Raw genomic sequence first — 13,625 nt, forward strand, 5'->3', positions numbered from 1 at the left:
TGCATGTGCTCTTCATCCCTCATCCAGATACGATGCTTCAAATTACAGCGACAAGATGCATCGTATTCAGGGAGATTGTTTTTCAAACACCCTAGTTTTACTATTTGGTGCCTTGTTAATGGTCTAATAAGGTGGTTAGTTCACAGGTAAAAATATTGAAATATATACATATATAACACTAGAAAGGGTAGTAAAGGTAGAAGAGGTATTAGTGATACCCATTAGCCACGATTGGGCGTTGGATTATGGAAAAGCGTGTTGGATAGTAATTGCCCATTTTAATCACATATTAGACGTGAGCTGTCGATATCTAAAGCTGGCAATCGTTTCATTTTATGTAACCCAATTTGGATAGCCAAGCGGATTCTAACTTAGATACAAGAACGAGACAGAGCCTCCTTCGGTTAACCAACTTGCACACTCAATTTGACCCAAGGTGATGGAGTTATTCCTTCGTCTCATTTAGCTCATGTGCCAATTTAACAGCCTCCGATTTTCCTGTATCAATGACAACGGCAGGATCCTCTTCCTTTCCCTTTCGCGAGACTTTGTTCCCTTTGTGTGTCTCGATAGTCGTCCTATTCCAGTGTCAGCTTCGATGTATTGAAACAGGCAATGGTAGCAAACTCACTCTCCAGGGTTCACCTCTTTGACCGTCCCTTCAGGCTGTCCTTGTCCCCAGTTCCAGCTCACGGTATCTCCCTTCTCAGGACCCTTTGCCTCGGTTCCGTTTCCTGCTTCGTTTCCATTTGGATGCTTTCCATTCGGATGCTTTCCATTCGGATGCCTTCCATTCGGATGTTCTCCTTCCTTTGAGTTTTTCTCTTCATCACCTTCAGCCTGCTCAGCCCTCTTATCACCATTGCCTACTGCTGCAGAACCATCTTCGGTTTCTCTCTTCTTGCTTGTTCCAGATTGATCATCTGGCGCTTTTCGTTTTTCTCCTGCTTTTTCTTCCTCTACTTTTTCTTCCTCTACTTTTTCCTCCTCTACTTTTTCCTCCTCTACTTTTTCTTCCTCTACTTTTTCTTCCTCTTGCTCTTCGCCTTCGGCATCTACTTCAGCGCCACCTCCGCTTGCTTCGCGCTTCTTGATAGTATCATGGCCCCAATTCTTGAGTGATGCATAAGACTTGGTCTTTTTGACCTCCTCGATGGGCTTTTTGCTGTTCGCCTTTTCTTCTTGAGCCAAGTGCCGTTTGCTAAGTTTGTTTTTATTAGCTTTCGTCAACGTTATCCCGGAATAATCGAGATAAGATATGAAGCGATTAAACATACATATATCCCACTACCTTTCTCATGTGGCTAACATGATCGTCCGTGTACTTTTCAGGGTCTTTCTCCGAGTTGGCCTCTAGGATATCGACAATTTGTCGACCGCTGTCGTGACCAATAGTTTCGCCGTTCGCATCGTCTTTCGACAATCCTGCACCCTCAGACTCATCACCCTTTAGCCATTCCTTCAATTCTTTCGCCGTCATATTGACGAGTTCCCTGAACTCCTGGATGACTTCACTCTTTTCCTTCATTTTTGATCGTGATTGTTGTTCTTTCTGTGGTTTAGGGAATTGAGTTTTTTTCACGTGTGATATTGTTTAAAATAATAACGTCGATTAAAATAATAGTAGAGATTGGGTTCTTACCAGGGAGATTTCCCAGTCTTTTACGTTGCCAGACTTTTGTGTCGTTAAAGTTTATCTCGATCGACGCTTTCGGTACTTGCGTCATGGAGCATCACCAACATCGAAGCGGTCCATCGGCTTGGCTTGGACTAAAAATCCAAATTGGTAGCGAAGCGACGCCAAAGGCGGAGAACCGCCCTTGACCATCTCAAATCTAATCTCGATACAAAAAATCAAACGGAGGAGGAGTTGGTACCGCTGACGTAGAATGGTCAACAGATCTCATGGTTTTAAGGAGAGGTGAGCGTTTCCAAATTAGGAAGTGTATTCTCTACCCTACAACAAAATGAGAAATGCCTGCTTTGCATCGTATCTCCATTTTATTACACAGCTGAAGAAAGTAGTGTAAAATTATAAGCTATGAAATATTCATTGATGTTCAATGGTTATGTAGTTGGGCCAAATTGCGGAATATCAAAACTATGTAGTGGAATTTATATCATATCAGCATACAGTGAAAAAGGCTTAATAAAACGACCCTCGACATCTTCAAATGATGGCGTGTCAAATTATGGTATATTGTTAAGATAATTAAGTACTCCGTAGATCATATTACAGTATTTACATAACTCAGCGCATAATTCATGCCCTGGCTGCATTAATAGCCCTCTTCTTGAGAACTGCCGAGTTCTCGTTCAAGCCGTGAAAGTCATGCGCATCCAAGCACGCCTGGCGGCTAAGCAACACAGCTGGTGTAACTCTCTCCTTCATCTCCTTTTCATACGTGCCTATGGCCTCAGCCCGAGTCTTCTCACCGCTGTACACTGCCTTGATCTGGTGCAACAGGTGCCAAGCGTCGAGAATACCGTGGTTGCCAGCCTCGCCACGGTACATGACCATGGCGTGTGCAGCGTCGCCGGCCAGAGTCACTCGGCCGTCATGATTGTCCCAGTCCCGGCAAGGCCAGTCTTGCAAGACGAGGTGTAGGGTGGGCGCAGTCTCAGGAATGCTCTGCATGATGTTGTACAAGTCGGGGTGGAAGCCGGTAGTAAGGCGCTTAATCATGGAGATGCGCTCGAAATTTGACTCGGGGATATTCTCGTCGTAGTCTTTGGCGAGCCACGAGGTCATGATTTGCACGCGGTAGTGTTCATTTGCAGTTCCAGCACTGCCGTTCACCTCTGGCGTCTCCAGCACGGAGACATAAATGAAGACGCCAGTTTCTGGGTGGCAGCCTTGGAAGAGTAGCGGATCAATCTGTCGCAGCGGCTTGACCTGCTCAGGTGTTAGGTCCACAGAGACACCAACCAGCTTCACGGGTAGGAAGTAGTTTTGGTAGTCTTCTGGAACGAGATATTTCCTTGTTTGCGAATTGCTACCTTCAGCGCCGATGAGCATTTTCCCCTCGGCCGCGCTTCCATCTGCGAAAGTGGCCTTGACGCCGTTGTCAGAGACTTGGACGTCTGTCAACTGCTTGTTCCAATGAACGTTGTCTGCGACATTCTTAATCAGAAGTCGGCGCAGCTTCTCGCGGTTCACACGGCGGCGCGCATTAGGAGGGATGTAAAATTTGGGTTCCTTTGTCTTGAGGTTGATGAAGATGAAGTTGCCGGTGTCGTTACGGCCGGTCTCTGGATCGACTTGGACGTCATCTAGGGCAGCAAATGTTTCTTCGTCAATAATTTCGCGGAGGTATTGCAGCACCCAATGAAGAGTGATGGCCCAGCCCTGTCCTCGGGCATCGATATTCTCGTCTCGCTCGTAGATTTCGAAAGGAATGTTGGCCTAGATGCAACAAGAAGTCGAGTTAGCATATCTCAGCTCAGAATAATGATGTACATGTTCCTTTAGCTTGAAGTTGTTAACCCCTGTTAGTTCACGCTGTCACTGCATGCTGCAGCTGCTGCAGAACCAACAACCAACACATGCGGCTCCATCATGAGATCGCGAGGGGCCGAACAGCTTTAGCGCAGCCAAGGAGAATTCTGGAAATTCTGGAAAATTTCCGTATGCTGTTGGTTTGCGACATTACCTTTTTGAGCCCGTGTGCCAGTGTCAAGCCCACGACTCCAGCGCCAATGATCAGCACGGGCTTATCGTTGACCGTCATCTTGAAAGCGGTAATGGTTGCTTTGGAGGTTTGTTTGCTCTCTTCGATGCTTGTGCGCGTAAGAACAAAGCAGCTAAATCCAGGCTTGCCAACGGTTGGTGAGAGAGTCCAGCCCACAGTTTTCTCGCAAGGCGATGAGGTCTATTATCTATACCGCATGGTACATATATCTCTATCCAGAGCAGGGGAGACCGATGAGATGTTGTCTGTTAGTGACCAAGAAGGAAACTGATGAATCGACTCGAAATCCACCGTCTGATCAGCCAACGCTCATGGAAAACTGCGCGGCGCCCCTCCAGCCCTCCAAGGGACCCCAAAATTTTCGTACTCGCCGCGACATGGACGAGGGCCGCTGGAAACGCCGCGTGAGCTGAGGAACGGGCCACAATCGCACACTCTGGTTCAACAGAGGCATCATTTTTCTCAAAGGGAGGGTCCAATCGATGACAAGATCGTGAAGCGGCGGCGGCTGTTGGTGCCACTCCCGAGTGGGTTCCGATCCGAAGCCTGCAGCCGTCGGACCTGAAATCTGGAGACATCTGGCATTTTAGGGCCCCAAGAGCCCTGAAGAGCCGCCGCATAGCAGCTTGCGGCCTGCGCCGCGGGACTGGCTGAGGCTGGGACTGCCATGAGATCTGAGAGCTGGCGATGCGCCCCGTTGAGCAGACGGCCAGCCAGCGTGCATCGCGTCGCTCGTCTTTCTCTCTTGTTTTGCTTCCTCTTTGAAATTCTGTTCGAGTTCCAGCTCTGCAGTACAGGCTCAGGCTCAGGCTGTGACATCGTGCAGCAGCATGTGGGGGTCTGCACGTCCTTTAACCCCCTCTGCGGCCGCTGAATCTGGATCGCGCTGAATCTGGAAATATGATATGTAGTCATGGCCCACCACAGCTCGTGCCGCTATCAGGACATATAGATACCACCAGATTCAGCTCTGTACTCACCACCACAGTGATCTCGAAGCCCAGAGAAAGGACAAGAGAAGAAGAGAAAAGCCAAGGGAAGAAGTAAAATTCTTCCTGTCTCCACGATCATGTCCGACACAAAGCATGAGGCTCTTCAGCCCCTCCATCCGTCCATGGCGGGCAAGCTGGATCCCGCCTTTGAGAAGCTCTACAACGAAAACGTCGCCCACAGGCCGCTGAAGCCAATCGACCTCCAACAGCTGCGCGCTACCTACTCCGTCCTCTACAGCTATGGCATGGCTCCCGCACCAGATGTTGGGCGCATCTACGACGATGTGATCCCGCTGGCAGACGGCACGCAGCTCCCGGTACGCGTCTACGAGCCAGAGACTCCAGGACCGTGGCCGGTGCACATCGACTTCCACGGTGGCGGTTGGGGCCTGGGTGATCTTGAGACGGAGGCTCATATCTGCAAGCACTACTGCAAAAAAGCCAACGTGGCTGTCATCGACGTCGCCTACCGCCTGGTGCCAGAGATGCCCTTCCCCACGGCCATCACAGACAGCTTCGCCGCGGTTGAGTACATTCACCAGCAGGGCGCGCAAAAGTTCAACATCCGCCCCGACAGCATCTCAGTGGGCGGCGTGTCGGCTGGAGGCTGCATCTCTCTGGTAGTAGCTCACCTGGCCCGCGATGCTGCCATCCCTCTGCGCCTGGTGGCCGTGGGGACACCCGTCATCGACGATCTCTCACAGTATGCCTCGGCCAGCGACTCTCCCTGGCCGTCGATGCGCGAAAACGAATTTGCACCGACACTCAACTGGGCACGACTGGCCTGGTTTGACAAGCTCAAGTTGTCTTCATTGCCTACGGAGCCCGAGGCACACAAGACCGAGAAGGAGCGCATCGGCTGGTTCCTGAACCCCCTCAAGGCACCCAACTTCAAGGACTTGCCTCATACGCTCATCTACACAGCCGGGGCTGATCCTTTGAGGGACGAGGGCGAGAGGTATGCGCAGCTGCTGATTGAGAATGGCGTCGAGGTAACGCAGCGGCGCTTCCCCGGAGTTCCGCACCCGTTTATGCACATGGACAAGACACTGTGGCAGGCGAGAAACTTCATTGATGGAACAGCCAGGGCGATTCGAATAGCGCATGGTGACTCGTGATGGAGGGGCAGATTTCTGCACCATACAACCCAACAGCGTTAAGAGGGTGGCTATCAATATCTTGTGGTTTGCAATGCTCCTACAGGTAGTATCGGGCCAGGCCTGCTGGCTCGAGCTGACATGGCGTTCTCTTTGTCGCTCTCGCGTCTAGCCATTTTGTTGTATTATTATTCCCTCTTTTCAGGTTACCGGGTCCTCTGCTTATTGGCTGACTGCATATTATATAGCAAGCGGCACTTCCGCACGTCAGATATCACCCTAGCATTAGACAAGAAGAATTGAATCCGTCCGGACCAGGCTCTCTTGACTACTGCCGGCTGATTTTGCCAAAGTACTGGTACACTATTGCTTTGTAGTGTACTCCGTATTGTATTACCAATAGCAGTGCTCTCTAGAGTTGTTGCATTGCATTAGCACCGTTAGCAACGTGAAGAGCAAAGTGGTCACCGCTCTTCTCCCCGCCGAGGTCTAACGTGGCTTGCATTTGCGAGTACACACGCAACTCCCAACAACCTCTCTTTTTCGTTGCCTACAACTCGGCATCACAAGATGATTGCTAGAGCCAACAAGTGAGCCGGATTTGGTGATTGCGCCGTTCTTTGCATACAACAAACGAAATGCAAAAATGCAGTGCTCTGTACAACAGCGAATGTTCCGTGTTTATTTCGTAACGCCGGGCACTTGCATTAGTAATTAACGTGATGTAGATGCTACCCTGGTGAAGACATAACGCTCTTTCTTCGAATCAGTGACTCTATCTAGAACCCACACTCCGCTGGGATTAGGATCCTATACCGGAGCGAGATGGATATAAGTTAAACCGGACGTGCTTAAAACGTTCGTTCTTCGTTCTTCGTTGCGAGTACGAGTAAGTACGTTGTGTGCTTCGTATAAAATAGAGCAGAGTAGAGTAGAGTGCGGAGTACGGAGTATGGAGTAGCACGAGGAACAAAGAGCACTCCAGTGTCTGATAATCATTGCCATGCCTGCCCTCTCTCTGTCTGCACACTTGTGCATATCAGCTACATAGGGCGGGTACGCGATTCAAGCAGCCAGCTACGCTTCTTGACAGCTCGGCATGGCCCGTGTTTGAAGTAAACGCTACGCAAATTATGCTTGTTGTCGCGTATAAAGTACGTTACACACAGCTCTACCAAGGCCAGTATACATACGGAGTAACAGTAATCTTCTGCTTCAAGAAGAGACGACGAGGTGTCGGCCGATGCATCCACGGAATCCTTTTATTTTGCTCATCTGGGCACAAAGAGCGTGAAGAAATGGTTCGAGCAGCATCCATATTATTCCGTACGGCACCAACCTGGATCCAGTTACAATGGCCGTTGTACGGAATATGGAGTTCAAGTATACCACCGGTACGATACCAAATCTCTTCTACCGGGTCCGTGGCCAGGGCTTTGGCCAATTGCGACAGCATTGGCTTGGCTGAGCCATCGGGGATCTAGTACATCCCCTTTCGGGCGTTAGCACAAGGCGTTTGTCTCCCTTTGGCGTGGCGCATCATGCAGCGCTGCACGAGGAAGACGCCTGTAAGATGTTGGACAAGCTCGTGCATTGCAGAAGCGGAGATAAGACCGAAGAGAAGAAATGGACGCGCCTCCTTAGCGAAGGGGCGGTCGGCAGCATGGCTTCTAGAAGAAAACAGAGACATGAAGCGGCTGGCGAGACAAGAACTCGGGCACGCTGGTGGCCCATGCAAGATGGCATCTGCGCATACCAATATGGAACCATTTACAAACTGAAACGCTTGAATCAGCGCTGCGGTGGTCTCAGTCCCTCTCAGCCCACCTCGCAGGACGGACGGTGTTGAGGGGCAAAAAGGGATCGGCACTTTTAGAGCGCTCTAACTGCGATGCCGCCAGCGATGGTAGCTGCACGAGCAGTCTGATTAGCGAAGAGATTCGGGTTTATGCTGATTAGAAATGCTACTAAGACGGAGAATGCTCAGCAAAGGAAACGAAGCCAGGGCCCAGATACAGTAGAACGTCGGCGGACGGCCTCGTCCCCGGCCACATCGCCAACAACAGCCCTGGACACGAGACGAGCCACCGATGTGTGAGACCTAGGCATGTGCCTGTACCAGAGCCTGTACTTGTACCTGTTACGAACATCTCTGCCGGTACCCGAACTGGCAGTGGTCAAAGGGACGTTGCGTGAATCATGTACGTACATACGCATGCGCATCGCATTACATCGTCGATCAACCGTGCTGGGAGAGCGCGCACAGATACTAAGTCGTAGTATGGGGTACCTGTCGTAACTCCTGCTTCGTGGGCTAAAAACAGTACAGTAGTGTGTACTCGCGAGGACGCACATACTGTACGGCAATGCCAGGGCAGTTTGACATGCCCCCCCTCCTCTTCCAATTCTGTTTTACCGGAAATATATGTGCATAAGTCAAAGTCGGGCCATGTCACATCAAGGAGAATCAGAGTCGAGGCGGCATGCCCGCCCCGAATATTGAGTACAAAGATTATGCGTGCCTATCTGAGAGCGCAAGCTAACACCGCATGTATGGAGCCTAGTCTCGGCGCGGCGCTGGCGGGTTTGATCCCTATTGACTGATCGCCCACGCCAAACCCGCAGAGCTTGTTTTACGGCCAAGTACTTGTACGGCGCGGCAGATACTGCAGATGACGACTCGACTCAGGCCATTTGAAGCCGCAGAGCAGGTACTCGTACGGAGCACTCATACGCGAATGGCACGGGCAGCGAGTGTGCGCTCAGCTTTTCATCTTGGTGCTTGCAGGGGACCCAAGTCTGGGGCTTCTAGCGACTCTAGAAACCCTGGTAGCACCCGACCCTTCACTCGCCAAAGCCTGGCAAGGCACCAGACGCCAGCCGGCTGACAAGTGAGGTGGTGACAGGACCTGTGGTAGCGGTACATATGGCGCAAGTAGTCGTGGTTTAGCGGTTTATCTCCCCGGCTGTCATGGCGCTTATCGGCCAACGCTCCAGCAAAGTACCACCTCCAGGAACGCTGTCGGACTTGCTCCCGCTAACGAATCCTCCAAATAAGGCCGTCCCCGCTACAGACAGATCGGCGCCACTCGTACTCGACGCCAAAGTACTGGACTGTCCAGCAGTCTGATATTATCTACCGGGGTCCTCCTCCATTGCATACTCCCGAATCCTGCTCGGTTTCTTATACCACCTACCGCTCCTGTGGGCTCAAAACAGCCTCCCCCGATCGTCGCCCCGTCCCCGACCAGCTCTCTGTCAACCGTGGCCTATTGAAGCGCGATCGAAACATCGTCAAGCTTCTCGAATCTTAAGGCCCCAAGACGATCCTACTAGAGCAGGGCGCTCCCTCCCGCACCCGCTGCAGAAAAGCCTCCTTTTAGCCTTACCCGCTTTCTACGGCCACACGGACGAGTGATTTCGAGGCGGGAAAAACTGGGGCCTAGAGCAGAGCTCAGCCAACCGTATTTACTATCTACCACCAACGTTGAAACGCAAAAGTTCGAAACCCTTCTCAGGACAGGAGGAAACTGTATTCAAAGGAGCTTGGAAACCTGCCGGAGAGAGAGCGAGAGAGCAGGAGCGGAAACGTGAGAAGAGGGAGACACGACATCTCACGGATCAAAACTGCGGTGTCATCATGGTCTCCGAAAGTCGCCCTGTGTGCCATCGCTGTGCCCAGATCAAGCAGGCCTGCGATGGCAGCGTACCGTGTGCGCGGTGCCTGCGTCTGAGTCTACCATGTCGCCCGCGTGATGCTAGCGGTGCTTTGAACCAACAGATGGGCGACTTGCCCAAGGCACGAATCCGAAGAGTGCAGACAGGATGTCTCATGTGCAAGCGCCGCAAGAAGAAGTGCGACGAGACGAAGCCGCGATGCGGAGACTGTAGACGTCTGTGTCTTGAGTGTGCATGGCCTGCTGAGCGTCCCAAGGACAAACTTGTGGGCGTAGTCGCAACTATGAGTGCTCCAGCGCCAGGGTCGTCGACAGCGGCGGCGGCGACGACGACCACAGTTGTGGCGGTCTCGCCAGAAGCTGTGGGTTCACGAATTATCCCAACACAGGAGCCCGTTTTGGTTGATGCCGTTACCGATGTGTCGACCGAGCTTATTATCAGGGGCGGTAACAGCCCAGCCATGAGCTCTTCTAGCAGCAGCAGTAGCGGCGACAGCCACTATTCCACTGACCACCACTTTGGCAGCTTACCTCCTGCGTCATCATCGGGCAACGGATTCGAGCTTGGACTGCCAGTCGATAGGGCAGCCTGGGATGTGCATGGCTCACCCCCCATGAGCTGGCAGGATTCCATTACGCCAATGAGCTACGGCAGCCCTCACTCAGATTCACACGATTCCCTAACTGTATCACCCGTATCATCCATGTCGACTCTATCTGTGTATAACCCGCAGTCATTGCCACAACTATCATCACCACATGATAGAGCTTTACTCAACCATTATATAACCATTGTGTCTTCTTTGCTCTCCCGACGCATGTCAAATTCCAACCCCTACAATGGCTATCTGCTACCTATTGCTCATTCCAACGATCTCGTCATGCACTGCGTGCTAGCTCTTTCAGCCAATCACTGGCGCAAGTTGCAACCTCAGCTGGCCGAAAGGGGCATCTATCACCAAAGCAAAGCAACCCAGTCTCTGGCCAGGCTCCTGCCTCATGTGGACAAATCGAATGCCGACATTGCCCTTGTCAGCAGTCTGCTGCTATGCATGACAGAGCTGTTTGATGGCACCAGCGAAGGATGGCAGCTCCATCTAAAAGGGGCCAAGAGGCTGCTGACGGCCTTGATGAACCAGCAGCAGGGAGATCGCATGCATGGCCATAACAAGTTTCTCGTGCGGCTTGCTCGATTCCTCGACTCTGCCGCTACTACGTCGACGTGTAAGCCTCCACTTATGGGCGAGGATGCACGAGAAGCGGCCACGTTGGATCGGTTAACATCTGCCCCTGACGAAGAAGATTCTGCCATTTATGGTATTCCTAAAGAACTATTCCACTTGGTTGACGTAGTCAATGCGCTTGCTGACAAGCGGAAAACTCGCGTTGACCGCGTTTCAGAAGCCATCTTTCGCAAGGAAGCTACACAAATCGAAGAGCGCATCAACCACTGGTCTTATGAATACGGCGGCCTATCACGAGCTGCCTGGACCATTAACCTGGCCAATGACGATGTGCTGCACGCAACAATGGCTTACGAATATGCCATCAGGCTTCGCCTTCACCAGATTGTTGAGGGTTATGAGGTCAACGATCCCAAAGTTACTACTAACGTTGAGGGAATCCTAGAGTCGGTGCAAAAGATTCGCTACGGCAGCGCCTTGGAACCTTGCCTCATGTACCCCCTTGTTATGGCAGGGGGTGCATGTTGGACGATGGAGCAGCGCGTTGTCATTCAAGACCGCCTCCTCGTCATGGAGCGCACATGTGGCTTCGGATACATCTATAATGCGCGGGAGCTGGTAGAACGCGTCTGGAAGATGAGAGATGAGACCGATGGCACCGGTACTATTGTCAACTGGGCACGGATTCGATACGAGGAGATGCATGGCCTGGCTGTTTTCTAAGCACATTCGGTGCGTCGTCGCTTAACAAAGAGGAGCAGCAGGCTTGGCATAATTTTGCAATACACTCTACCTTTTATGGAATAATCCTAATACAATCTCCGATTTGTATTGATGGTCGAATTTTCGGACATTAGAAGTTTTCGTCGTCACGACCTGTACCACAGGTAGCAGCTGCAGCGGCAAATAATATCACAATTGCTCGCTTAGCCAGGGTTTGAAGAAGAAGCTTGTGAGATTCTCTCGACCAGCTCAGCCACATGAGAATGCATATTGTATCCACACACCTCTTCTATTGTCAGCTTCCCGGGGCGGTCGTTGGCGCTGCTCCAACCAATCCTTTCGGTAATGTCTGTTCTGGCCCTTCGACTGCTCTCCTGTACTCGCGTAGCCCGTGGCCTGCGCTCCAGCTCGTACAGCCGAAGCTTTTCAGGTATAGACAGGTGTGTATATTTGGTGGAGAAGAGTATGCCGAGTGCCCCTGCATCCTCGAGCGCCATGCATGCGCCTTGAGATTGATCGGGCATCATTGGATGAGCTGCATCTCCAAGTAGGCAGTAACGACCGCTCACCCAATAGGGATAGGGCTCATGGTTATACAGGCGCCACATCTTGACATCCTCTGCATTACGAAACAGAGTGAGCAGCCGCTCGTCCAGATCAGGGAATGTTGCAGCAAGATTCTCGCCCGTAGACGAAATATTCCAGCCATCCTCTTTGAGATTATTCTTTTCGGCTGGATAGAAGCAATAACAACTAACAACTTCATGTTTGGAGCATGGGCTCATGACAATCTTATCGATGCCGTTACCTCCCCAAAACTCGATGGCACTATTTTCAGCAAACTCGCCAAGTCCCAGTTCCCGGAGCTTTTCAGTGCTTATGATACACCGGTAACAGCAGGACGTGGATGGTGCGACGTTTGGAATAATGCCAAGCTGTTCTCGCATCTGGCTCCGAATCCCGTCCGCGCAAACGACAACATCGTGAACAGCTTCTTTGCCGTTATCGAATGTTATTTTCCCCTGAGCGGGATCCAATTTGATCGCCTGATGGCAAACCTTTAGCTGCGCTGGAGACCCGCCTCCCGTTTCGGCGGTGGCCACATTTTTTAGATGCCTATGGAGATCGATTCTGTGGAAATTGTTGTAGTCTGTGCCGAACCGCTCACAGTAGTCTCCCAGTGGATACTCGGCGGTAACGTTTCCCGAGGACCAGTCGTGGCGGATAAGCTTCTGGAGGACGACGGGCTTGGCAGAGGGAATGTCCACTTCCCATTCTTCCAAGAAGCGAGAGCCATTGGAGGCCAGTGAAAGCGAAGCACCAACTTCTCCGCTAAAGTCATATCTTTCATAGATGATGACTTGGTGGCCGGTGCGACGGAGGGCAATAGCGGCGGATAGGCCGCCCAAACCGGAACCAATAACGGCTATATTGTAGAAAGGGGCCGGTTGGTTTTCCGTTGTTGCATGCATGATGCAATCTTGGAAATATTCCTCCCCTTGTTCTTTGTCTTTTGAATGTTAATTTTATTTTTATTTTATGTCTCTTTTTGGAGCATATAGCGTGTATGAGAAAGGAGCAAGCGATTGACGAAATGCAAAAAAAGGGGAGACGTGATGAATGAAAATCTAGATGTGCTGAGATTACTTGAAACGATAGTCACGAAAGATAGATATCAAGGAAAAATAAAACTGAATATGGAAATATGGTTCCCCTGTAAATGAAATATCTATTTCGTATCTTGACATTGAGTGAGCGATTGCTGGTCTGGGATGGTTTATATCCTTTACTTCAGCTGGACTTCTAAGCAAAGTGCCCCGTTCATGGCGCTGGGGGAGGCAAAATAGAGGATTGGCTTGCAGCTGATCGACAGTGGTTATGCGGTGTCCGTCGGAGCTGATTACCGTCTAAGTCGCTTATGATGCTTAAGATGTCTAAGATGTGGCTTTTTTCTTTGCTGGGCAGGCTTCTCGATGTCGCAGCCGTCGGAAGATGTAGCAGACGGATGGCGCAGCGTATATGGATGTCAACTATATCCTGTACGTGGCGGTATGGCTTACCGCTTGCTGCATATCATTTGCATGCGTATGTTTGCCTTTCAAGGATGGCTTTGACTGCATCGGCATTCCTTCCCGGAAGAAGAGTTCCATGCACGGATACACGTACGCAGTTTACTAGGTTCATAGCCTAACGCTTAGACTTGCTTGGAGTCTCCGATATAGACGTATGGAACTAATGTGCCCAAAGGAGTTTTCAAAGC

General features: G+C 51.1%; 5 protein-coding genes across 5 annotated transcripts; 2 read left to right on the forward strand and 3 right to left on the reverse strand.

Annotated features, from left to right (window-relative positions):
• Positions 1-24: 24 nt before the first annotated feature.
• On the reverse strand, positions 25-1,895 carry GGI43DRAFT_410351 (uncharacterized protein). Its single transcript, XM_083206615.1, has 4 exons — positions 1,278-1,895; positions 1,037-1,201; positions 632-976; positions 25-578 (listed from the first exon to the last, which is right to left on the reverse strand). Exons 1-4 carry the CDS (start codon positions 1,526-1,528, stop codon positions 446-448), a joined length of 894 nt encoding a protein of 297 aa, XP_083058628.1. The 5' UTR covers positions 1,529-1,895; the 3' UTR covers positions 25-445.
• A 342-nt stretch (positions 1,896-2,237) lies between these two features.
• Positions 2,238-3,835, reverse strand: GGI43DRAFT_108465 (FAD-dependent oxidoreductase). Its single transcript, XM_083198871.1, has 2 exons — positions 3,654-3,835; positions 2,238-3,406 (listed from the first exon to the last, which is right to left on the reverse strand). Exons 1-2 carry the CDS (start codon positions 3,729-3,731, stop codon positions 2,264-2,266), a joined length of 1,221 nt encoding a protein of 406 aa, XP_083058629.1. The 5' UTR covers positions 3,732-3,835; the 3' UTR covers positions 2,238-2,263.
• Positions 3,836-4,536: 701 nt separating this feature from the next.
• On the forward strand, positions 4,537-6,358 carry GGI43DRAFT_108456 (alpha/beta hydrolase). Its single transcript, XM_083198870.1, has one exon. The coding sequence runs from the start codon at positions 4,762-4,764 to the stop codon at positions 5,800-5,802; it is 1,041 nt and encodes a 346-aa protein (XP_083058630.1). The 5' UTR covers positions 4,537-4,761; the 3' UTR covers positions 5,803-6,358.
• Positions 6,359-9,045: 2,687 nt separating this feature from the next.
• On the forward strand, positions 9,046-11,538 carry GGI43DRAFT_108494 (transcription factor domain-containing protein). The gene has a single exon (XM_083198872.1). It carries the CDS (start codon positions 9,422-9,424, stop codon positions 11,363-11,365), a length of 1,944 nt encoding a protein of 647 aa, XP_083058631.1. The 5' UTR covers positions 9,046-9,421; the 3' UTR covers positions 11,366-11,538.
• Positions 11,417-13,060, reverse strand: GGI43DRAFT_108515 (uncharacterized protein). Its single transcript, XM_083198873.1, has one exon. It carries the CDS (start codon positions 12,835-12,837, stop codon positions 11,569-11,571), a length of 1,269 nt encoding a protein of 422 aa, XP_083058632.1. The 5' UTR covers positions 12,838-13,060; the 3' UTR covers positions 11,417-11,568.
• Positions 13,061-13,625: the final 565 nt, after the last annotated feature.

The sequence above is a fragment of the Trichoderma evansii genome, assembly GCF_050947405.1.
Source record: "Trichoderma evansii strain SZMC 28006 chromosome Unknown GGI43scaffold_16, whole genome shotgun sequence".
NCBI classification, from domain to species: Eukaryota; Fungi; Ascomycota; class Sordariomycetes; order Hypocreales; family Hypocreaceae; genus Trichoderma; species Trichoderma evansii.

Bases quoted from the DNA above. Each gene is read 5' to 3' on its own strand.
- GGI43DRAFT_410351 (XM_083206615.1), bottom strand. From the start codon at position 1,528: ATGAAGGAAAAGAGTGAAGTCATCCAGGAGTTCAGGGAACTCGTCAAT. The intron at 977-1,036 runs AGAGGAAGAAAA...GGAGGAAAAAGT, and splicing joins GATGCCGAAGGCGAAGAGCA to AGAGGAAGAAAAAGTAGAGG. The intron at 579-631 runs GTGAGTTTGCTA...ACACTGGAATAG, and splicing joins AAAGAGGTGAACCCTGGAGA to GACGACTATCGAGACACACA.
- GGI43DRAFT_108465 (XM_083198871.1), bottom strand. From the start codon at position 3,731: ATGACGGTCAACGATAAGCCCGTGCTGATCATTGGCGCTGGAGTCGTG. The intron at 3,407-3,653 runs GTAATGTCGCAA...TGTTGCATCTAG, and splicing joins TGGCACACGGGCTCAAAAAG to GCCAACATTCCTTTCGAAAT.
- GGI43DRAFT_108456 (XM_083198870.1), top strand. From the start codon at position 4,762: ATGTCCGACACAAAGCATGAGGCTCTTCAGCCCCTCCATCCGTCCATG.
- GGI43DRAFT_108494 (XM_083198872.1), top strand. From the start codon at position 9,422: ATGGTCTCCGAAAGTCGCCCTGTGTGCCATCGCTGTGCCCAGATCAAG.
- GGI43DRAFT_108515 (XM_083198873.1), bottom strand. From the start codon at position 12,837: ATGCATGCAACAACGGAAAACCAACCGGCCCCTTTCTACAATATAGCC.